The sequence below is a fragment of the Pleurodeles waltl genome, chromosome 3_1 (assembly GCF_031143425.1).
Source record: "Pleurodeles waltl isolate 20211129_DDA chromosome 3_1, aPleWal1.hap1.20221129, whole genome shotgun sequence".
Lineage (NCBI taxonomy): Eukaryota > Metazoa > Chordata > Amphibia > Caudata > Salamandridae > Pleurodeles > Pleurodeles waltl.
The window spans coordinates 862,659,320-862,683,267 of NC_090440.1; the positions used below are offsets into that span (position 1 = coordinate 862,659,320).

The 23,948-nt window shown below is 43.9% G+C and overlaps 1 protein-coding gene across 3 annotated transcripts in view; it reads right to left on the minus strand.

The window, feature by feature from the left end:
• DLGAP3 (DLG associated protein 3) overlaps window positions 1-23,948 on the minus strand; it is a 1,018,817-nt gene that overhangs the window by 24,358 nt on the left and 970,511 nt on the right. For all 3 annotated transcript variants that reach the window (XM_069223793.1, XM_069223790.1, XM_069223789.1), the window contains 3 exons: window positions 11,758-12,185; window positions 10,865-10,956; window positions 4,362-4,505 (listed from right to left, as the gene is read on the minus strand). In XM_069223793.1, the coding sequence (XP_069079894.1) occupies window positions 4,362-4,505; window positions 10,865-10,956; window positions 11,758-12,185 (664 nt within the window). The remainder of the gene's footprint in view (window positions 1-4,361; window positions 4,506-10,864; window positions 10,957-11,757; window positions 12,186-23,948) is intronic.

Sequence of the window (23,948 nt, forward strand, 5' to 3'; positions counted from 1 at the left end):
GTGGCAATCCCTTTTGCTGTGTTGATTGTCGCCCCTAAGTATTGCTGTGTTTGACACAGCAGAAGGTGTGACTTTGTGTAGTTGATTGAGAAACCTAGTTTGTGGAGGGTTTTTATGACATACTTTGTGTGTTGTGAACACCTTTCTAGCATGGTGGTTTTGATTAACCAATCGTCTAGGTACGGGAACACATGTATTTGCTGCCTTCTGATATGTGCAGCTACGACTGCCAGATACTTTGTAAAAACTCTTGGCGCAGTTGTTATTCCGAATGGCAACACCTTGAATTGGTAATGTATCCCTTGGAATACAAACCTTAAGTACTTTCTGTGTGAAGGATGTATCGGCATATGGAAATATGCATCCTTTAGGTCTAGTGTTGTCATGTAGTCTTGTTGTTTGAGCAGTGGGATTACGTCTTGTAATGTCACCATGTGAAAGTGATCTGATTTGATGTAGGTATTTAATGTTCTGAGATTTAATATAGGTCTCAGACTCTTGTCTTTTTTGGGTATGAGAATGTACAGAGAGTAAACTCCTGTTCCTTTCTGTTATTTTGGTACTAATTCTATTGCTTCTTTCAGTAGCAATGCCTGAACTTCTAGTCCTAGAAGATCTATATGTTGTTTTGACATATTGTGTGTTTTCGGTGGGACGTTTGGAGGGAATTTGAGAAATTCTATGCAATAACCATGCTGGATAATTGCCAGTACCCAAGTGTCTGTTGTTATCTCCTCCCAATGTTTGTAAAATTGGCTTAGTCTCCCCCCCACAGGTGTTATGTGTTGGGGATGTGTGACTTGGAAGTCACTGCTTGTTTTGAGGGGTTTTGGGGCTTTGGAACTTCCCTCTATTCTTTTGGAATTGTCCCCCTCTATATTGCCCCCGAAAACTTCCCCGCTGATATTGGCTTTGATAAGTGGGCCTTGCTTGTGAGGTTGTGGCCTCTGTAGGTTGACCTCGAAACCCACCCCTAAATTGTGTTTTGCGAAATGTGCCTCTGCTCTGTGGGGAGTAGAGTGCGCCCATGGCTTTTGCCGTATCAGTATCTTTTTTGGGTTTCTCAATAGCAGTGTTGACTTCCGGCCCAAACAACTGCTGTTCATTAAAGGGCATATTCAGCATGGCTTGTTGTATTTCCGGCTTGAATCCTGACGTACGCAACCATGCGTGTCGCAACCATGCGTGTCTCCTTATCGTTATTGTCCTTGCAGCCGTATCTGCTGCATCCATTGCTGACCGTATCTGATTATTGGAGATACTTTGTCCTTCTTCTACCACTTGTTGTGCCCTTTTCTGGAACTCTTTGGGTAAGTGTTCTATGAAATGCTGCATTTCGTCCCAATGAGCCCTATCGTAATTTTGCCAAAAGTGCTTGTGAGTTGGCAATACGCCATTGGTTTGCTGCTTGTGCTGCAACCCTTTTACCCGCAGCATCGAATTTGCGACTCTCCTTGTCTGGAGGTGGTGCGTTTCCCGAGTTATGAGAGTTTGCTCTCTTGCGAGCTGCCCCGACAACCACAGAGTCTGGTGTTAATTGCTGCGTAATATAAACAGGGTCTGTTGGCGGTGGCTTGTACTTCTTCTCCACCCTTGGAGTTATGGCTCTGCCTTTTACAGGATCCTGAAATATTTGTTTGGAATGTTTTAGCATTCCCGGGAGCATAGGTAAGCTTTGGTATTGGCTATGAGTGGAGGATAGTGTATTAAACAAAAAGTAATCCTCAATTGGTTCTGAATGCAAGGTGAGGTTATGAAAAGCAGCTGCCCTTGAGACCACCTGCGTGTAGGATGTACTGTCTTCAGGTGGCGACGGCCTCACAGGGTAACAGTCTGGGCTGTTATCTGATACAGGAGCATCATAAAGGTCCCATGCGTCGGGATCATCTTGACTCATTGCAGTATGAGTCGGGGATTGCATCAGTGGTGGAGTGGCTACCGGTGATGTGTGCATTGATGGTGGTGGAGATGGTGGTGGAGTTGTTTGTCTTGCCACCTTTGCCTGTGGCTGCTTGTCCTTTTCTTGAAAGGCAAGTCTTCTTTTCATCTGGGGGGAAGAGTGCTTATCTTCCCTGTGTCTTTTTGAATGTGGAGCCTTCTTTGAGTGTAGTCTGGCTCAACTGATTCAAGTTCCTCTCCGAACTTATGTCCTTGCATCTGGGAGGACAATCCCTGTTCCTCTGTGTAGGAACCTGTTTTCGGTTCCGAGGCTGGATTTTCGGAATCAAAATCTTTTCAGTCGCCTTTTTGGGCTCCGAGGAAACCTTCTTTATTTTCGGCGTTGTGGTGTCTCGGTGCCGAACCATTTCGGTGCCACTGTCTCGGTGCCGAATCTGATCGGGAGCCGCTGTCTCGGGCCCGAGATTGCTGTGTGGTGGTATCTCGACCGGAGTCGGATGACTTCGCCACATGCATGCCCTTTTTCAGTGCCGATGATGGGTCACCTATTTTTCGGGTTAAGCCATGGCCTGTTGGCGGTGGCGTCCCCTGGGCTTTTGTTGTCTTCTCATGAGTTTTATGTTTCGACGTCTTACTCACGGTTTTCGGCGTTTCTTCGGGATCGAGCTCGTCCGAGTCCGATTCCTGGATGGAGAAGGTTTCTTCTTCCTCCTCGAAACGCCCTTGTCCTGTCGGCGCCGACGCCATCTGCAGTCTTCTCGCTCTACCGTCTCTTAATGTCTTCCTCGACCGAAACGCTCGACAGGCTTCACAGGTATCCTCCTTGTGCTCTGGTGACAGACACAAGTTACAGACCAGATGCTGATCTGTATACGGATACTTGTTAAGACATTTTGGGCAGAAGCGGAATGGGGTCCGTTCCATCAGCCTTGAAGAGACACGTGGCCGGGCCGACCAGGCCCCGACGGGGGATCGAGAAAACCCCAAAGGGCCACCGGAGCTCTTCAAAAGTCGGTGTCGATGCGTTGTAACTAACCCGATACCGAACGCAAACAATACCGACGATTTTTCCGAGATTCTAACTAACTTTCTGACCCGAAACACGGAGCGAAAAGGAACACGTCCGAACCCGATGGCGGAAAAAAAACAATCTAAGATGGAGTCGACGCCCATGCGCAATGGAGCCGAAATGTGAGGAGTCTCGTGACTCGAAAAGACTTCTTCGAAGAAAAACAACTTGTAACACTCCGAGCCCAACACCAGATGGCGGGATGTGCACAGCATGTGTATCTGCAGCTACACATGCCATCCAACAAAAAGCATACATCAGGCCCTAAGAACTTCATGTCAGTAAATGTTTTTACAAGTGTTAAAAGCGGTTTTAAGCTCGTAAAAAGGATAACATACAATCCCTATCACGATTCTCAATTCACCAGTCTGTTTCTCGATTTCACCTTTCTACATACTTCATTCATTCATTCTCCTTTTCTTTTTCTCTCCTCTGTTTCTTTTCCTATTCCCTCTAGCTATGACAGATTGCTTTTGCAATAAAACCATTGAAATGGATCCCAACGTCTCTGCAGTGTCTAATGCCACCTTTTCCGCAGGATGATCACGGACTGAGAAAATCTGCAAATGTCTGCCATAAGTTAAAATAGAGCTCCCTGAGCGTAGAGGATATTAGCTACATTTATTCCGAACACAGACCCCAATTTGGGGGATTTGTCTTTGGAAAACAGTAAACATCGGGAGGGCATAGTAATCCTGCTATAGAAGCAGCTCCCACTGTGGACACAAGAGCCATTTCTCAGAGTAAAATGACCATCAACTTAGATACACAACTCAAATTTTGTTTGCAGTCCTGCAGGTGGGGCGGCAGAGACAGTGCATCCACCACACCACCTGCAATGAAGTTGGCCGGCAGAGGTTTAAATAAGTCTGTAGCACGGTCTTTAACCTTCTGATAGAGCTCCTGGGCGTTTATCATAGTTAAAGTTCAAAGAAAGGCCATGTCATTGATGCAACAGTAATCTTCATTAAACATTGCAGTTGTTAAAGAACTATAGACATAGTTTTAAGAGTTACGTTAGGAACACACTCTATTGGGAACACATCTTGTTAAATCTTGTGCCCTAATGCGCTCAGTACTTTACATGGACAACATTATGGACAATCAAGAGTGCGCTGAACTTCACATGGTCTCTACAGTGTTGCAGAGATATGCTTTCTAATGCTTACTCCAGTGCAGAATACTCCGGCAATCACCTGTGGGTACGTTCTTCTTTCGTCCTTTAATAAAGCATGATTTTACACATGATTCTGTCTAGATACTTTTTCATCTAGAAGGCTGAACTTGATAACATAATATATCATCTAGTTTGGAACTCCCAACCACTCACGTTTCCCTGGTAGCACATTATGCTACACAAACATCATCATTCATTCATTATTTACAACGGTACCTTTGGCTCCAGGAGGTTCCACCCATTGTTCTTGAGCTGTTGAAGTTCTGCAAACTTTAGACTAACATCCTCAAATGAAAGCTGAAGTAGGTCCCAAAACCCAGCAAGATCCTGCGAGGTGGGAAGTGGAAATGCATTGGGGTCCTGGAAACAAAGGAGAAGGTGTTAAGAGCTAAAGCTGAAGCACACAGAGGGGTAGGTGGAGCAGGCAAGAAGGAAACAGGAAAAACCTAGCTAGAACAGAAATAAATACATTACTGAGCTGAGGAGGAATTACCACGAGGTGGATAACAATGAGGAGAAAGGAGCATTTTGACAAGTTAGCTCCAAAAAGGGCTACCAAATATATTTTTACAACAAAAGTGAGGGAAAAAAATGAAAGAAAGATAAACACCAGACTGAAAAGGAAACACAGAGCAAGAAGCATGAGAAAAATACTATAACATTCATGAGAATGTCGATGAAGCAATACACAAAGAACCTGAAAGTTAACACAGAAAGAAAAGAAGAGGTGAATGTGCCAAGAAGAGGGAAAATAAAATTGTACAGTGAAAAGAAAGAAGAAATGAGGAATCAGAAGACATTGGCAAAACACAAGAAGAGAGAAAACTGCAGGAAAAATGAGACAAAGGGAAAAATGAAGCAAAGAACGTGTAAAACAATGGGCTGTCACTCCTGGAATAAACATCCCTGAAATTATATCAAGGTTCCTCTTTTGTCATGAACTGGGAAGAATGTGAAAATAACCTATCCCTACTGACGGCCATCGTGCCCACGAGGTGAGATAAAATACAGTGCATCTAGCAGGGGGCCTGCAGGGCGTTCTATATTGCAACTGTGAGTGGCTGATACAAGTCTTTTGGTGCTGGTGCTGGGGAGCGGGAGACTTGGGGAGGGACTCTGTACAGGCAGAAACACACTTCTGGCTGTAATCTTGATAAAGTTCCTCTGGATTGTTTCCCTAGCATAAATACTCCTGTCAAGAGATGGTGCCTTCCCCCTCCGCCCCAGTGCCAGCTTGGCTGGGAAGATATGCCGGGGACATGGTCAGACTGAGCTGTGGATTTTATTTGTGACATAACCTGTTCTTGTGCCCTTCTGTAAAAAGTGATGTTGCAGTGGATAGGATAGGAGCTGCCAGCCACCGGGATTGTCACAGAGCTTGTCCCCAGTAGTAAGTATGTATTACAGATTTGTTAATCAGGATTCCTAAGACAAAGACTAAGTTGCTTCGTATGAGGGTGAAAGAAGTGCATGTACTGGAAAGCGGAGAACCTCTGCTGTCCCTTTGCTCATTAACCTAATTTTTTGAGAACATAATTCCTCATTCCAGAACTAGATATACAGGGTTATTTCACTTTCAGATTGGATCCTTGAGGAGTGTCTCGGTGGCTGACGCAAGCACTGATACCGGAACAATTTGAGTCTTCTGCCCATGATGTGCAGACCCAGAGATATCACAGTGTAATAGAGGGTAAGCCCTACCCCTAAAAACCACTGTTCACAGCAGGTGGGAAAAAGTGAGCTCCCCAGTTCTGGGAGTACACCCACAAAAGCAAAAATAGATTATGGCCAGCTGTTGGTGGGATATTGACCCACGGTACGGTAGCAGAAGAGGATCTACTTTGGGTGCTACAACTTATCCTGCACCATCACTTCTCTTGATTGAAAATGAACTCGGGGACAAGTTGGGGGTGTAATTGGTCCATCTTGATCTGCGTCCAGCATCCCCCCTCTCCCTAGCCATCCAACCCCAGTCATCGACCTCCTGATCTCTGATGTTAGGTGGGACCTGGAACTTTTTTCCTTGAGAACTGCATACCATAAATCTTCCTTTTTGTAAGCTGGGAATCCCATTGTACCTTTCTATGGCGGGTTTGCAGGTTACAGTCACATTATCAGACTCCTTTGTTAAAAGCCACTGAGTTGTACCCTCCAGGGGGCTAGGAATCTAGAAGAATCTGCGATACATTATAGAATGGTTATTGCGTTATTAACAATCTGTCTGCCATATATAAGCATGGAGAAACATAGCCCATAATGGACAGCTTAGAACCGAAGATTTACAGATATTGGCAAATAAAGCCCACAAGATAGCATACTTCTAATATTTTATAGTACCTTAAGGTTCGGGACAGTATCTCAGCTTCAGAATGTACTGCAACCTTCTTTTTTCTGTTCTTTATTTCAACTGTTCTATATCTATCTTATGTAATTAAGCGTTTATTCCTCTTGCAAGATACAGCTCTGACTGCACATTGATTTTATTGAGTGTTACACTTCTTGCAGTAAGCTTTGACCGCCTGGCGTAGCTGCTACTAGATAGTCCATTTTATGCAAACATTGGCAAAACCAATAGGCCCGCTTTAATGCGCTAAGATTAATGCTTACGTTTCGGCAAGACCTATTACCCTTGCCTCTGGCTGTGTATATCAGTGTGTCTATACAAGAGGTTATACTCATGTGCGTGTTGTTTTTATGGCTAGAAGCTCTTTATATTCAACGCATAACAACAAAGGACAGCCCTTCTCTACTCACAGAGTAGAAGAAATGCAGGCATACAAATATGAATTATACAGATTGCAGTAATGTTTGGGTGACGTAACATAGACATCACGTCAATGATGGTAACAGCAGCCAGCATTGCGCTTGGGCTGTGCTGTGAATGCAATGGTAGTTGACCCAGTTGTGTGGCAGTCGGTACTCTTTATTCATTTCTCGAAAGCTGAACAGATGCCACCATTAACATGTTGCTAGTTGACAGCGCTCTGTGGCTGTGCTGTGAGACGAGTGGTGGGCCACCTGGATATACAGCCGGTGGTATTTGCTGTTACAAAATATAAACAGATGGAGCAAACAGCAGGTATGACACGCAGTGGGCAGTGCTGCTCTGCTTACAGGGGACGGTGGAGGTCACTCCCTGTGGCACTTAGGGTCCAGCCTGCTAGATGTGGCTGCTTGTGCACAGGATATTGGCAATAATAAGCTACAGATTCAGCAGCATCGAAGAAGCACACCCTTGAACATTAAAAGCAACAGCACTACAAGAAAGAAGGGATGACTGCACTATGGTCAAGAAACGTATGTAAGTATTGTATAATATTTGTTGTGCGTTACTAAAACAATATTTGTCATTGTGTTAAGTAGCATTCCTTTGCACACAGATTGGTTTTCATTGCAAACAACACCGGATTTGTATAATAAAAAATGTCTATGCTTATATAGATTATACTGCAAGTAAGCATTATATTATAATGCAAAATCTTTTGCTATTAGAGAGAGAAGCATTGCTGTCATGATGGCTTTTGCATTCACTTAACAGTTCCCTATTTTAAGCTGAAAGCAATGAACCTCATACACTGTAATCGAAGAACTTCCTAAGAGCTGGAATAATACACTCAGTCGCCATAGCTTGACTGTGAGATAGGAATACAACAAAACACATTTTCTATGTACATCGTTTAGAAGAATTCAAGCAGACACCTAAAGTTGGACATTTTGATTAACCAAGTGGAGTGCAGTTACGACCTAGGTTTGGGCCACCACCTATCAACACCTTTTCTCTCCGTGAATACTACCGAGAGCCCATAGAAAAAAATGTGTTACAATAACAAAAGAGATAAGAGGAGGAGAAAGGTAAAGAGAAAAGAAAAGGAAGCCAAAATCATCAAAAAATGAAAATAATAGGAATGAAAATACAAAAAATGAAAACAGGAAGGAGGCACATTATTTAAGAAATGAAATAGAAAATGAATAAGAAAGAGGTTAGAGATGACTATAGAAGCAGGAAAAGGCTCTAGGCAAAGATAACCAATATAGTAGACAGTCCCAGGTAAGTGGAACAGATAAAAGAAGAAGAAAATGGTGAAAAACAATCCATGCATGAAAATTAAGGATTGCAAATTGGATGGGGTGGGAGGCAAATGCAGAGAAAGACGGGCAAAAATGTAAGGAATTAAGAACTATAGTCATGCAGTCAAAAACCATATACTACGTGGACTAGGAAATCAAATATAGGGTCAGATGTACTAAACCCTGGTGGCAAAATACTTGATGCAACTTGCAACCAGCATTTTTATTTCCTGCGTGGTGTTTTGCAATGTACAAATATATTTGTTTGCAAATACTGAATTGGAGTGGGTTGCAATTCATCTTAACTTACAAATACTAATGAGATAGGGAGATAGGCCTCAAATTGTGGCCTACCATGATTTGCTGTCATTATGGAAATGGTGGCCTACTCCCGTCAGCAGACTATCATGTATGTGATAGCATTTAAATAAAGTAATTTTTAAAGAAAAATACAGCCTAGGATGCACTTACAACGAAAAGTTTAGCATACATTAAACGTTTCTAAGTTGGTCAAAGGGACCACTGCATAGTCTTAAAAATGCTTTTGTAAACATTCACAGAGGGGAAAGGATCCTTTAGGGACGCCTTCCCGTTTGTGAATAGATTACCACTGCTTTTGTGTAGTGGGCAAAATACTGATGTTTTGTGACAAGATATCAGTCGCAAAACATTAATACATCCCATTCCATCTGGAAGAGACTCCGTAAACATGCCCCTTCCAAATACTGATTCAGTACTTTGTTGCAAACCAATATTGTGATTTGGGAACGAGCTACCAAATTGCAATTTGGATTTGGTAGATTAAAAAAAAAGGCAATTTTGGGATCGCAAATAGTCTGATTTTGCAAATCGGATCATGGGCTACCATATGAAGCCTTATTAAGTCTTGGTCAGAATAAATAGGTAGAGTCACACTACAGAAATTGTGTAACTAGAGAAATTGAGAAAATAAAAAAAAAGAATAAAGAGACACAAAGAATAAAACACAAAAAGGTAATGACAATAATTCATAGTATTAAATGGATCCACCAAGAAAGACATATGTTAGATAACAAGTAACAATAAGTTTAAACGAGAAACATAACTTGGACAGTTCAATGCATTTTTCTTTGGAACATTAATTATATTGAGGTTAATCTCAAGTGACTGAGCTTGCAGTGTTTTAATTTTATTTTAGTAATATTCAAAAATTGTGTATCACCTTTTTCGGGAAAACCTGGCACACATCTAAGATTTTACTTTTTTATATTTTTCATGTCATTTACATGGGAATCCCCCTAAACCTCCTGTCTTCCTTTTTTAATTAAAGTGCCCTTCCCTTTTTATTTTTTCCATGCAGCGTTGCAATCTTTATACCTTCATGGGACAGAGGAACCCCAATGCCCACTGTACAATCTTTTTATTTTATCCTATATCCCCTTGTTATTCATTTATATGCATCCACACTGTATTTCCTGAACCACTTTAACTTGCGCTATTGCCTTACTCTTATCCGTATTCGAACTTTTTAAAATTATCTTTACCTTTCCACGTTACTATTTATGGTATCTTAATTTAATTATCCCAATATTTTGTTATCTAGTGGTAGTTAAGATTTGAAAAAGACGTCACCACGTGGACATCAAACAGTTAACTTAATTACTGGGATGCTTTGAGTTCAGTGATTGTTCAGTTATTTTCTTCTAATTTCAAACATACTTACCCTGCATCACACTATTCAACAGAAAACACCAGGCCAAGAAAGACTTTTCCAAACCTGGAGTGACAACAACAGGATGTTCGTCATACATGTCAACACAATTAACTAGATGAACAACACATCAGGTAACCCGTGTATTATTCTAAGGTTGGAAATTTTATGAACTGGCACATGATGTGAGATTTTATGCACCATTTTGAACTTTTGAAAGTATAAGATAAATGTTCTGTTTGTTGAGTATTACGAAAGTCTCAGTGTGAATGGAATAGGCACACAGAGATTTGAGGTATCATCTAGAAAATACACTTACACAGTAAGCACTGCTCCAAACAATGCAAATAGTCGCTTCCACAGTTATTCACCTGTGACTCTGTAATATTGAATTCATACAGTCTTGAACCCCAGAGGAGCATCTGCTAATCAATCGTATACCAAATGTCCCCCTTCTCCTACTGTTATCTATGTTTTTTCGCAATGAAATTAAGGATGATTTGATGATATCCTTGTCTCTTCCAGAAAAAGAAGGGCCAATGCGAACTTGAACTGCAGTTCTTTGATGTGTCACCGTCCACGTAATACTGAAATCGATGTATCTGACTGCTGTTTATAAATTATATATTTTCTATTTAGACATTCAATTATACGTAATGAGTCAGTGAGAGAAGTGAAAGCACCAATCGCTTAACTCTGTTTTATGAGGCTAACATCCCTATTCGAACTCTGGATTTGGGAGAAAGACGTTTTCGCCAAATGTTTCTCTAATCAGAGGTTACCACTGAGTGGGTACAATGCAAAATCTAAAACATTTTCTGGAGACATGATCAAGTAGTCACTCAGTTTAGGCTAGCAACACACCAAGCAGAAAACTACAGATTATTAGTACAGGCTATGACCATGAAAGGCATTCCTCTAATTTAATCAGTGCCACAACAGTAAATCAAGGAATGCTCACCATGTTCTGTTGGCAGAGATGGAAAAATTGTTGCACTTTCTGGGACATGAGCAGCTGGGCACTCCCAACGGCACTCCGTATCTTCTCCAAAACTGTGAAAACAAAAATCAGGCCTCAACATGAACAACTTTTTTTCCAGGTTTATTCTTGGATGCTATTCATAAATCCTAAGCTAGAAGATTGGTTCTGGATATTCACTGTGTACATGCTACTGACATTCAGTGAACCCAGGCATTCATTCATTCTTAGAATCCTTCCACTTGTAAGTGGCTCCGAAGCACCTTTATCACGGTGGGATCATGAACATTGAAATATGTTCAGAGTAGTCTTTCAATTACAATAATCTACAAAGCCACACATCTACTCCTGTTGGGGAGTTTCAGAGTCCAACTCATGGTTTAGCTCAAAGGCACAAGCATTGGAATTACATCAGGAGGAAAAAAATAAGGCTTAGCCCCACAGTTTCAGGCAGTGAAATTGGATGATGAAGGTATGGAGACGTCTTCAGCTCCATTGACACCTTATGGAAGTAGATCATGAGAAAATAGATAGGCCTTAGACGCCAATTATAGCAGCATGTAACTAAAAGGATGAGAGGGAAAGGCTTGCATTTTAGTTAACTTGAGATGAAAAGGAGGAGGGACCTACGACACCCAATGATGGACACTGGGACTGGGAAAGAAGGAAAAGGTGGACATGCCTTTGCTTCTAACATTAGGTATCAGTAGTGGATAATAAGTGAAAGCATCATGTCCCTATGCAAAAATGCAGGTATCGTTAACAATTTTTAATTGCAAGCATTTTGCCAAAGAGCCTGAGGATCATAAATGTAGCCTTGACATATGTCTTGCTCTTGCCTGCATGTATTGGGATAGACATTGTCTAACACTTACTCTCCTCAGGAAGGTCATAATCTTCCGCTTCTCTCTCCATCTGCTGGCACCAGCCCTCCATCCGCTCAACCTCTGTTTGAAGCATTTTGATGAACCATTCTCCATCTCTGTGACATGGAGAAGCTCGCCCGGAGTCAGGCAAGCTGCGGGAGCCCCTCTCTAGCCAGGCCTCTCCCTGGGGAACCTCCATGGCATCATACTGCATCTGGTAGTCCTCCCGGTAGGCCCACTGCCCTTGTGTGTGCACTGTTTTGTACACTGAGTACTGCGTGCTGGAGTCTGTGGGCTCAGAAGCATGCCTGTGGAATGAACGCCCAAACTGTAGGCCCTTGTCCTCGGTGGCCACCGAGAGGCTGGGAAACCCTTCCAGCTCCAAGTCTGCCTGCACACCGGCTGTCACACTATTAGAGCGCTTGAAGCGAGCCCGTCTGCAGGAGAGAAAATAACAGTAAATTACTTGGTGGAAGATGAAATCCTGCCCAACAATTATGTTTCTGCCATGTAAAAGAAACAATTTTGTAGATAATATTTTCTCCAACAGCAACATATGGGCCTATATAAATACAACATTATCCATTTATAATTGAATGACCGATTTCCAGACTGCTACAGAATTGCTAACAATTTCTGTTACTTTCAATCTTTTTCACACAGGATATCTCCACCATGACGGCATAAGCAAACATATTAATTCAATGAGATTAGCTTTTGGGACAGCTAAACCATGACGGAATTTGTACAAAAGAAAGCACCCAAGTGATGTCTCCTGAATGATACAAAAGATAGCCCAACTATGATTTGCTTGTTATAATGATTATTTGACTGACATAATAAATAGCACAACCATGGACGCTTTTACCAAGCTCAACTCAGTAAAAATATATCTCTGCTATAAAGGGATTGACAGACAATAGGGATTGCTTCATCATCGTGGAACCAGCACAAGGGATATATTTTCATTGTGATGGGATCAGTGTAAAGGATTACTCTGCCATAACGGGATTAGCACAAGGGACTATTCCATCATGATCGGTATATTGGAATTGGCAAATGGGATAATCCAGAGACAGGATAGCTTCACCATCAGAGCAGTAGCATAATGTATGACTTAATCATGATGGAATTTACATGTAGAGCTCCTCTGCCATCAGGGAAACAACTACATAATCATTAACTACTATTGTTAAACTGATGAGATACTATATTTCCGATCCAGATGTCAGTTATGTACCATGAAGATTGCAGATTATAGATGAATAACGTGTTTTTAATACAACACATTTGGCAACGCTTAATCCATAGAACTGTAAATAATAGGTGTTTATATTGTGCAAATTATGAGTATTCAATATATTAAGCTCAGAAGGATGAGGGGCTGTTATGGCCTTGATGGTTTTAGACTGTGAGACATGCAGGTTACACACAGATTTCAGCTGTAACCACTTATTTCATTTAAGACATACTGCTGCCCTTGAACCTCCCAACTAAGCGTTTCTTTCTTCAAGGTTTCTAGGGTAATAGTAGTCCTGCAACAGAATGTACAATTCCTCTAGAGACTCAGACATGAGCACTGCATAACAATGCAGTTTTTGTTTTAAGACAAGAAGTGGCAAGAGCGACTCAAGGTATGAAATTGCACAAGGCATCTGATTTGATTTCGAATGACTGGTATCGAAAAGATCCTCTATTTCGGGTTGATGTCCTTACAAGAGTCTTTAATGATTCCCTACTTGGCAATAACCCTCCATCTTCTTGGTGCTCAACAATCATAACAACCCTTCACAAGGAAGGTAGTCATAATACAGCCTGTGGTGGTCCTAGGACAATGGCACCACCATCAAAACATTCACCACAATGTGCTCTTTCTGTCTACATCCTCTCTGGGTCCCCACACTAGGTTAGTGGGGACCACAAAATAATAACCCCTCCCACCGTTCAGTGTCTTTTTAAGTTCTTTTATCGTTGGAACATTTGTTTTGCAGCTGGCAGTAATTTTGTCTTAAGGGTCTTTTTTGTTATATCATTGCAGTAGGCCTGCAAGACTTGAAAATGTGTGATGCACTACGCTATCTAGGGGCTAAATATAGGGCTACACTGCATTACTTTCTGCCATTTTCTTTTCATGTGGTTATGCCCTTTTTCGCAGGCACAAAAACTCACCCCATAATGCTTTGCAGGGCATTACTTTCAGAACATTCTTGCTTGTAACTCAGCCAGTGGTGGTCCTAGGACATTGAGACCACCTTCAAAATGTCCACCACAATGTTCTCTTTCTGTCTGTATCATTTCTGGGTTCCCACACTAGGTTAGTGGGGACCCCAAAATAATAGCCTCTCCCACCATTCGGTGGGTTTTTAATTCTCATGGTTTTAACTTTTGTTTTACAGCTGGGAGTAGTTTGTGTTTTAAAGCCCTTGTTTGTAGTTTAATTGCAGTAGGCTTGGTAGTCCTAAAATGTGTAATGTGCTATGCTCTCTAGGAGTTAACTATATGGTTACATGACCATGTTTTATACAAATGGTATTGAGTGTTAATGTCTAATGCCAAAAGTTTATTTCTGACAAAGGTTGTTATTGGCTTTACATGATAATTGTATATGTTTTATTACTCTCTCCTCTTTGCAATTATGACCATGATTCAGGCCAACTTAACATCCTTGTTACACTATGACTGTATGAACACTCTTCATATGTTTGGGTGACCCTTATAGTTTATTTCTCGTGTTACTCCTCTGTGACTGTCTTGTGTCTTTTTTGGGGGGAATTGTGTTAGCCAGCCAGCAATTATGATGGTGGAGTGGTGAAAAAAGGAATTCTATTGGAATTAGTATGGCAGATTTAAATTAGGATGCTAAATGGCAACATTTTCATTTCTGACTGCAGATAGAGGACAAAGGTAAATGGAAGTGCTTTAGTTATATGCAGGGCCACTGGAATTATGTGGTAGGAAAAGGCCAAAATATGAGGCATGGTTGACCAATTTATGTGGCAAGAAAAGTCCAGTAATGAATTTACAATGCCAATAGCTCTAACTCAAGCAAATGCAAGACCTATTTGTAGGAAAGTACCATCTTGCCGGGCATGTTACCCCCATATTTCACTGTATATATGTTGTTTTAGTTGTATGTGTCACTGGGACCCTGCCAGCCAGGGCCCCAGTGCTCATAAGTGTGCCCTGTATGTGTTACCTGTGTTATGACTAACTGTCTCACTGAGGCTCTGCTAATCAGAACCTCAGTGGTTATGCTCTCTCATTTCTTTCCAAATTGTCACTAACAGGCTAGTGACCAATTTTACCAATTTACATTGGCATACTGGAACACCCTTATAATTCCCTAGTATATGGTACTGAGGTACCCAGGGTATTGGGGTTCCAGGAGATCCCTATGGGCTGCAGCATTTCTTTTGCCACCCATAGGGAGCTCTGACAATTCTTACACAGGCCTGCCACTGCAGCCTGAGTGAAATAACGTCCACGCTATTTCACAGCCATTTTACACTGCACTTAAGTAACTTATAAGTCACCTATATGTCTAACCTTTACCTGGTAAAGGTTAGGTGCTAAGTTACTTAGTGTGTGGGCACCCTGGCACTAGCCAAGGTACCCCCACATTGTTCAGGGCCAATTCCCCGGACTTTGTGAGTACGGGGACACCATTACACGCGTGCACTATACATAGGTCACTACCTATGTATAGCTTCACAATGGTAACTCCGAATATGGCCATGTAACATGTCTAAGATCATGGAATTGTCCCCCCAATGCCATCCTGGTATTGGGGAGACAATCCCATGATTCCCCGGGTCTCTAGCACAGACCCGGGTACTGCCAAACTGCCTTTCCCGGGGTTTCACTGCAGCTGCTGCTGCTGCCAACCCCTCAGACAGGTTTCTGCCCTCCTGGGGTCCAGCCAGGCTTGGCCCAGGAAGGCAGAACAAAGAACTTCCTCAGAGAGAGGGTGTTACACCCTCTCCCTTTGGAATAAGGTGTCAGGGTTGGGGAGGAGTAGCCTCCCCAGCCTCTGGAAATGCTTTGATGGGCACAGATGGTGCCCATCTCTGCATAAGCCAGTCTACACCGGTTCAGGGATCCCTCAGCCCTGCTCTGGCGTGAAACTGGACAAAGGAAAGGGGAGTGACCACTCCCCTGACCTGCACCTCCCATGGGAGGTGCCCAGAGCTCCTCCAGTGTGCTCCAGACCTCTGACATCTTGGAAACAGAGGTGCTGCTGGCACACTGGACTGCTCTGAGTAGCCAGGGCCAGCAGGTGACGTCAGAGACTCCTTCTGATAGGCTCCTTCAGGTGTTGCTAGCCTATCCTCTCTCCTAGGTATCCAAACCTCCTTTTCTGGCTATTTAGGGTCTCTGCTTTGGGGAATTCCTTAGATAACGAATGCAAGAGCTCATCAGAGTTCCTCTGTATCTCTCTCTTCACCTTCTGCCAAGGAATCGACTGCTGACCGCGCTGGAAGCCTGCAACACTGCAACAAAGTAGCAAAGACGACTACTGCGACCTTGTAACGCTGATCCTGCCGCCTTCTCAACTGTTTTCCTGGTGGTGCATGCTGTGGGGGTAGTCTGCCTCCTCTCTGCACTAGAAGCTCCGAAGAAATATCCCGTGGGTCGACTGAATCTTCCCCTTGCAACCGCAGGCACCAAAGAACTGCATCACCGGTCCTCTGGGTCTCCTCTCAGCACGACGAGCGAGGTCCCCTGAACTCAGCAACTCTGTCCAAGTGACTCCCACAGTCCAGTGACTCTTCAGTCCAAGTTTGGTGGAGGTAAGTCCTTGCCTCCCCACGCTAGACTGCATTGCTGGGAACCGCGTGTTTTGCAGCTACTCAGGCTCCTGTGCACTCTTCGAGGATTTCCTTAGTGCACAGCCAAGCCTGGGTCCCCGGCCCTCTAACCTGCATTGCACGACCTCCTGAGTTGTCCTCCGGCTTCGTGGGACCCTCTTGTGCAACTTCGGGTGAGCTCCGGTTCACTCCACTTCGTAGTGCCTGTTCCGGCACTTCTGCGGGTGCTGCTTGCTTCTGAGTGGGCTCCTTGTCTTGCTGGACGCCCCCTCTGTCTCCTCACGTAATTGGCGACATCCTGGTCCCTCCTGGGCCACAGCAGCATCCAAAAACCCTAACTGTGACCCTTGCAGCTAGCAAGGCTTGTTTGCGGTCTTTCTGCACGGAAACACTTCTGCACTACTCTTCACGACGAGGGACATCCATCCTCCAAAGGGGAAGTTTCTAGCCCTTGTCGTTCTTGCAGAATCCACAGCTTCTACCATCCGGTGGCAGCTTCTTTGCACCCACAGCTGGCATTTCCTGGGCATCTGCCCACTCCCGACTTGATTGTGACTCTTGGACTTGGTCCCCTTGTTCCACAGGTACACTCGTCAGGAAATCCATCATTGTTGCATTGCTGGTGTTGTTGTTTCTTGCAGGATTTCCCTATCACAACTTCTGTGCTCTTTGGGGAACTTAGGTGCACTTTGCACCCATTTTCAGGGTCTTGGGGTGGGCTATTTTTCTAACCCTCACTGTTTTCTTACAGTCCCAGCGACCCTCTACAAGGTCACATAGGTTTGGGGTCCATTCGTGGTTCGCATTCCACTTCTAGAGTATATGGTTTGTGTGGCCCCTAACCCTATGTGCCCCCATTGCATTCTATTGTGACTATACACTGTTTGCACTGTTTTCTATTGCTATTACTGTATATTTTGGTATTGTGTACATATATCTTGTGTATATTTGCTATCCTCATACTGAGGGTACTCACTGAGATGCATTGGCATATTGTCATAAAAATAAAGTACCTTTATTTTTAGTATATCTGTGTATTGTGTTTTCTTATGATATTGTGCATATGACACTAGTGGTACTGTAGGAGCTTCACTCGTCTCCTAGTTCAGCCTAAGCTGCTCTGCTAAGCTACCTTTTCTATCAGCCTAAGCTGCTAGACACCCCTCTACACTAATAAGGGATACCTGGGCCTGATGCAAGGTGTAAGTACCCCTTGGTACTCACTACAAGCCAGTACAGCCTCCTACACTATTGCACTGCAAATGTTTGCCCTCATTTGCAGCTGCCAACGGCCGTGGGTGAGTCACCTGGGGCAGCCATGGCATGCTGTTTTGTCTTTTATGTTTGAATCTAGGCAGAACTGGGAGTGCCTTTGTAAATTCAGTATTGTTACATTTGCAATACTAGTGCCTGTTGAGGCAAGTTTGCAGACTGGTTTCTGTGCAGGCCTTGCCTATGGTATGGCACATTTCTATGCACATGGCCATGCTGACAAAGGGTAGAGGTTGGGTGTGACGTGCCATGGGTTCAATACTGGCTCAAACCACCTATGATGATTTGGTGGGATGTTGCAGTGGCTCTGTTTTGTTTGGGACTGCTACAACAGGTGGCACAGTGAGCTAAAGTGTTTACCGCAGAAGTGTGTTTGCTGTTTTTTTGGCTGGTGAAGCGAAGTAATGAACAAGTCGCTTTACCAGCAGCATATTATTCTGTAGTGGTGCCTACCTGCCATGGCGATAGCTAACTGGGGCTTTTTTTTCTTAAATCACTTCATCTTCCTGCTCCCACCAAAATTTGAATGTGTCCTAGTGTAATGTAACTGATGTGCTCGTGTAAGGTGCTCCAATACCTGCGGGTGGAGTTCCCACTTATGTTTGTTTGTTGGGCCTTTATGGTTAGTACCACACCTATATTTACCAAGCTATTTACAGCCAGGTTGGTAGCGCAGAGGCAAGGTCATGTGTGGGTGGGTCTGTTAGCGCAATGGAAAGGGAGCACTGCTACTGGCTTTGAAGCAATAGCGAACCCGTGTTTGAATTCCAATGGAGATCATGGAAACTTGCTGGCTTGATGTCAGAGACCCTCCTAACGCAAGGATCAAATACAACCACTGGCAGCAAGCATCCTAATGCCACCCTTTGCTCAGCGGTGAAGTATGGAGTAGGCATTGAGTTTGGCCTCAGGCTCCCCTATATCTCCTCTGTAACTTTTCGACCCTGACAATTTAAACATATTGGAGCAAGTTTTCTGAGGGTCGAGAACCACTTTATGATGATTGTTGGCTTTGTCTGCTGTCAATATTAATTATATTATGTGCTTCTGTTGTTTCATGCAGTGTCCTTGTGGGCTGCAATTTAATCTTGCACTATTTGCAGTACTCTGACTTGGGACTTGGAGGTAAGACCATGGGACTCAGGCTGGGACAACACAGGAGTAACACTGTTGTTAGCCTTTGTGGGTGGGATCCCATTTGTTAACCAGGGATCACAAATGTGTGTATCCACAGAGGTGCATCCCCCTTCTCTTTTGGTGGTTCTGTTGTCATGTTCTTTGAAAGGTTGGGGATCCAGGATTTTGATGGGCCTTATAGCTAATGCATTGAGTATTCCTTTCACTTAGCATGGCTCCAAAACACGGGCGCTCTTCCAAGGACACCTCCACCATGCAGGAGGAATTCTGCTCACTCAGCAAGCTCTGGAATGTGGCAAAACTCCACAGTATTGACTGGGCCCTCCAGAAGTTGTCAGAAGCAAAAGAGAAAGGTCCTGGCTTGCTACAGAGAAGTCCCGCCATTACTGCCATGATCAATGCTAGTGGGGTATGGTGGTTCAGAGCAACATGGTAATTTCCCCTTGTTACAGAGTGGTGGATCCCCTCAGGCAGGGTCAGCCTGGAGGGAGCAGCTACCTAGCCGATTGCATGTGCGGCCCCAAGCTCAGCTATGGCTTCACCCTTGGTACCTATAGCACAAGTAGGGGGTGCAGGGGTGGCTCAGTCAGCCAGTCAGGCACAGTCAGTGGGAGGGCAAGGTGGCGTTGCGGCACAGGTTTGGGTGCAGCCAGGGGCACCACTGTCCCTCTCAACAGCCGTCCCAGCACAGTACCTGCTTTTGGTCAGTCCCATGTTTTTCAGTTCTACATCACTGACCTTGGTTCCACCTACTGCGATAGCATGACATGTTCCGGCAGAGACCAAAGAAAAGATTCATAAGGGAGAATATGTTGATGTGTTGTTATCTAATTAATGCAGGTGTTGTCTCAGGGAAAACCAAGACGGGGAAGGATGGGAAACAAAAGTTAAAGAAGGTTTGGGTTGAATGGTCCCTTAAGAATTGGTTGACGGCTTTTCCATTTAAGCAGCCATCTTGTCTGAGAAGTATCCGGCATTGGCCCCCTCAACTGTTCAGGCACATGTGTGAACACAGAATTTTTACTAATGAATATTTATGTATTTTGAGTTTTGAATTTGCATAGAAAATGAGTTAACGTAGAGAAGTAATACACACATTTAAAACTGTGCCTACTTGAGTGATTGTCAATATTCACAAAGTGTACTTATTAATAGCTTATTCATGTAAAATGTTGAGCTCATGTTTGGATTCATGTAGTAGTATATCAAATTAAAGGTTATGTATTATGTATTTGCTTTATTAATCGTAGGCCTTACTTTAGCAAGGTCTTGGGCCTAGTTGCATGTCCTCATGTCTATCTGCATTTTTTAGGCAAACTCTAAAATGGCTGATTAGAGAATTAGATTGTGATTTTCCACTGTGCTGACCAAATGCTAGTAACAAAAAATATCTTTCTTGAGAACTGCTTGCTAGAATATGCTGTACTAGTTAGAGATACAATGTATAACTTAGTGTGTGTAAAGGCGACCTTCCCAGGAGAATACAATGGATGCACTGACTGGAGTATAATATGATACAATATTGATACCTGTCCAGCCCAATGACGGGAACATGAGAAGAGGAGCCAATCATCAACATGTGAACTGTGTACTAGTAAAATCTTAGATATGGGGTTCTACTTTCATTGGACTAAACGTAAACATCAGATTCTTTGACCAATCGTAACGTGGGAAGTAGTTTTAGGTAATCTAACTTAGCCGGACTGCACCAAGAGGAGACATGCCATTATTTTCTTGACCGTCCAAGAGGAGACGTGCTTAACTTTCCTTAACTTAGTTGCCTAAAAGTGACATTCTGTATGTCTATTCTTGTGACATTTCTATTCAGAACTTTAATTCTGATGCCTTGCTGTCCGAACTGTTCTCTAATTGATGAATACTGTCACAGCTTGCTGAACCATACTGAGGCAAGGTAAGACCATGTTACTGATTGTTATGTCTATTTTCTTGTATCTTCTTGACAGAGCCACAGTTAGATGTTTTTCCAAATTTGTGTTGACTAAGTTGTTTTGCATGAAGCCCAAACATGCTATTCTAATCTGAAGTTTAGTTAGGGTACTCACTGATGATGCTCGCTACATGTAATAACAGTTGCTGTCTTTTCTTTGATGATTCTAAATGTATGCCATTTTGTTTGCACAGTTATTCTTTCTATTGATTTGTATTGTAACCTTAGAATGTGTAGTGGTCCATTCGATTCTTTAGGAGATTTGGTCAGCCAGTATTGTTTCTGTATGCTTATCATTTGATTTTGAGACTAAGGGGGTCATTCTGACCCTGGCGGTAGACTACCACCAGGGCCAACGACCGCGGATGCACCGCCAACAGGCTGGCGGTGCATCCATGGGCATTCTGTCCGCGGCGGTACAGCCGCGGTCAGAAACGGAAAAACAGCGGTGTCCCGCCGGTTTCCCGCTGCCCTGGGGAATCCTCCATGGCGGCGCTGCAGGCAGCACCGCCATGGGGATTCCGACCTCCTTACCGCCAGCCTGGCTCTGGCGGTTTTGACCGCCAGAACCTGGCTGGCGGTAACGGGTGTCGCGGGGCCCCCTAACAGGGCCCCACCAAGATTTTCAGTGTCTGCCAAGCAGACACTGAAAATCGCGACGGGTGCAACTGCACCCGTCGCACCCCTTCCACTCAGCCGACTCCATTCGGAGCCGGCATCCTAATGGAAGGGGGATTCCCGCTGGGCTGGCGGGCGGCCTTCTGGCGGTCGCCCGCCAGCCCAGCGGGAAACTCAGAATAACCGCGGCGGTCTTTTGACCGCGCAGTGGTATTCTGGCGGTTCCCGCTTGGCGGGCGGCTCCCGCCGCCCGTCAAGCTCAGAATGACCCCCTAAGTTATGTGATATTAGCATTGTTAATACAGGGAAATAAACTTTCTAAGTTTATCATAAAGGTGTGGTTATTCATGACCGAAAGGTCATGGTGTGTGGAAATTACTGACTCTTATGTTTGTCAATGCCATTGATTGTTATTGCTATTGATTTGTATTTGTACGGGGTCTCATGGTGGGAACTACTCAAAGCGCAGTCAAAAGGTCCATCGACCTACAAATGTGTCCCCTTATAAATTAATGTAAATTAATCAAATAAGGTCAGAAGTGCTAGCACATGTCACTAATTCATAGCACGGCCTCAGAATTCCAAGGTCCTGAATGGTACCAATACAATATTAAGTTTAGGCAAATGAAAATAGTCGACTCAGAGATGGCGTGGGACCAGAGAGTAATTAAAGTTTAGCATTCGGAGTTCACCATGACCCCTTTGTCAGAAAAACCATAGCACCCCTTTTGGTCTGACAGAAGTGTGTGTGAGAAAAAGATGGCCTGCTGGCAGTAAAATAAAAAGGAATGTAACATGGGGGCCAAGTGTAAGTTCAAACACCTCTGTTCCTTCTGCGGAAAAGAGGGCCATCCAGAGAGTAAGTGCTTCAAGAAGCATGGGAAACTAAAAGAGAAGCCTGCGCCAAAGGGTTGTTAGCTCCCCTCAGCCTTCCAAACTCCCCACTCCCATTTGTTTGCAAGTGCTCACTCATCTACTCAGCAAGTACGAGAATAGGCATGACGCTCATCTGTTATATGATGGATTCAGAGACGGGTTTTGCACTCTGTCTAGTGCTCCCTCAAGCCCCTTTTCCCCCAAGAATCAGTTGTCTATGCTACGACGGCCGGAGATTGCCAGAGAAAAAATTATGAAGGAGATTCGGGCAGGAAGGGTGTCTGGTCCTTTTGGTACCTCTCCATCCAGGGCCCTGGTCTGCTCTCCACTTGGTTTGGTCCCTAAGAAGGACCAGGTAAATATGCCTCATTCACAATCTGTCCTTTCTGCCAGGATCCTCTGTTAATTACGGTCTTGACTAGGGTTTATGTACCGTGTGGTATACTACGTTCAATGCAATCCGCAAACTGCAGAGGTTGGGGAAGGGGGCGTTGATGGCCTAGTCTGACATAGAAGCTGCCTTCTGTCTCCTGCTGGTATACCCAGATGACACCCGCCTCAGTGGCTTTACTTTTGAAGGGTAGATCTTTGTTGACTTATGCATGCTCATTGGTTGCTCCATTGCTTGCTCGCTGTTTGAGACATCCAATAGGTTCTTGGAATCAGCGGTTATGGACGTAGTGGCATCTGATGATGCGGTGCACTACTTAGATTATTTTTTTGCTTATGGTTCCCCAAGGCTCTTTAGTGTGTGGGAAGGTCCAGCTGATCTTCTGAAAGTTAGCACAAACCCTTAGAGTACCATTAGTAGAGGACAAGACCGAGCACCCCACGACTTGTATCTCTTTTCTGGGTATCGAGCTAGATTTGGTAGCGGGGCTGTGTAGGCTTTCACTGGATAAGGCTTCAGCACTCAAAGCTTCCACTGTATTCTGCCTTTCAGCCAAGAAGGTCATGTTGCATCAATTGCAGGTCCTGGTGGGCTGGTTTAACTTCTCCCTGAGGGTGATTCCCATGGGGAGGGCCTTTTCTAAGAATGTGTCTGGTCTCCAGGCCAAATACTGTCACAGTAGGCTTTCCTCAGAGATCAGGGAGGATCTCCTCATATGGAAGGGTTTTCTGGACAATGTTAATGGAACCCTCCTGTGTCAACAGCTAGAGCAATCCAATGCAGACTTGACCCTTGACACAGATGTGGCGGGCAGCATGGGGTTTGAGGCGGTGTTTGGATCAAAGTGGTGTATGCAGCACTGGCCGGAGGAGTAAACGTCATCCAGACTCATGTGCAATGTTACCTTTTTGGAATTATTTCCCATCATTGTGGCTTTATAGATAAGGGGTACAGCCTTAGTCAGCAGCAGACTTCTGTTCTGACTGCATGTTGCCAGTTATGGCAATCAAAAAGTAGAGTGCTAAATGTCCTTTTGTGTTGCGTTTGTTTAAGGTCCTGATCCACAGCTGCCTCGCACATAATGTGTATTTTTTGGCCAAGCATGTTCCCGGGGTAAATAATGAGGTAGCTGATGCGTTGTCTTATTTTA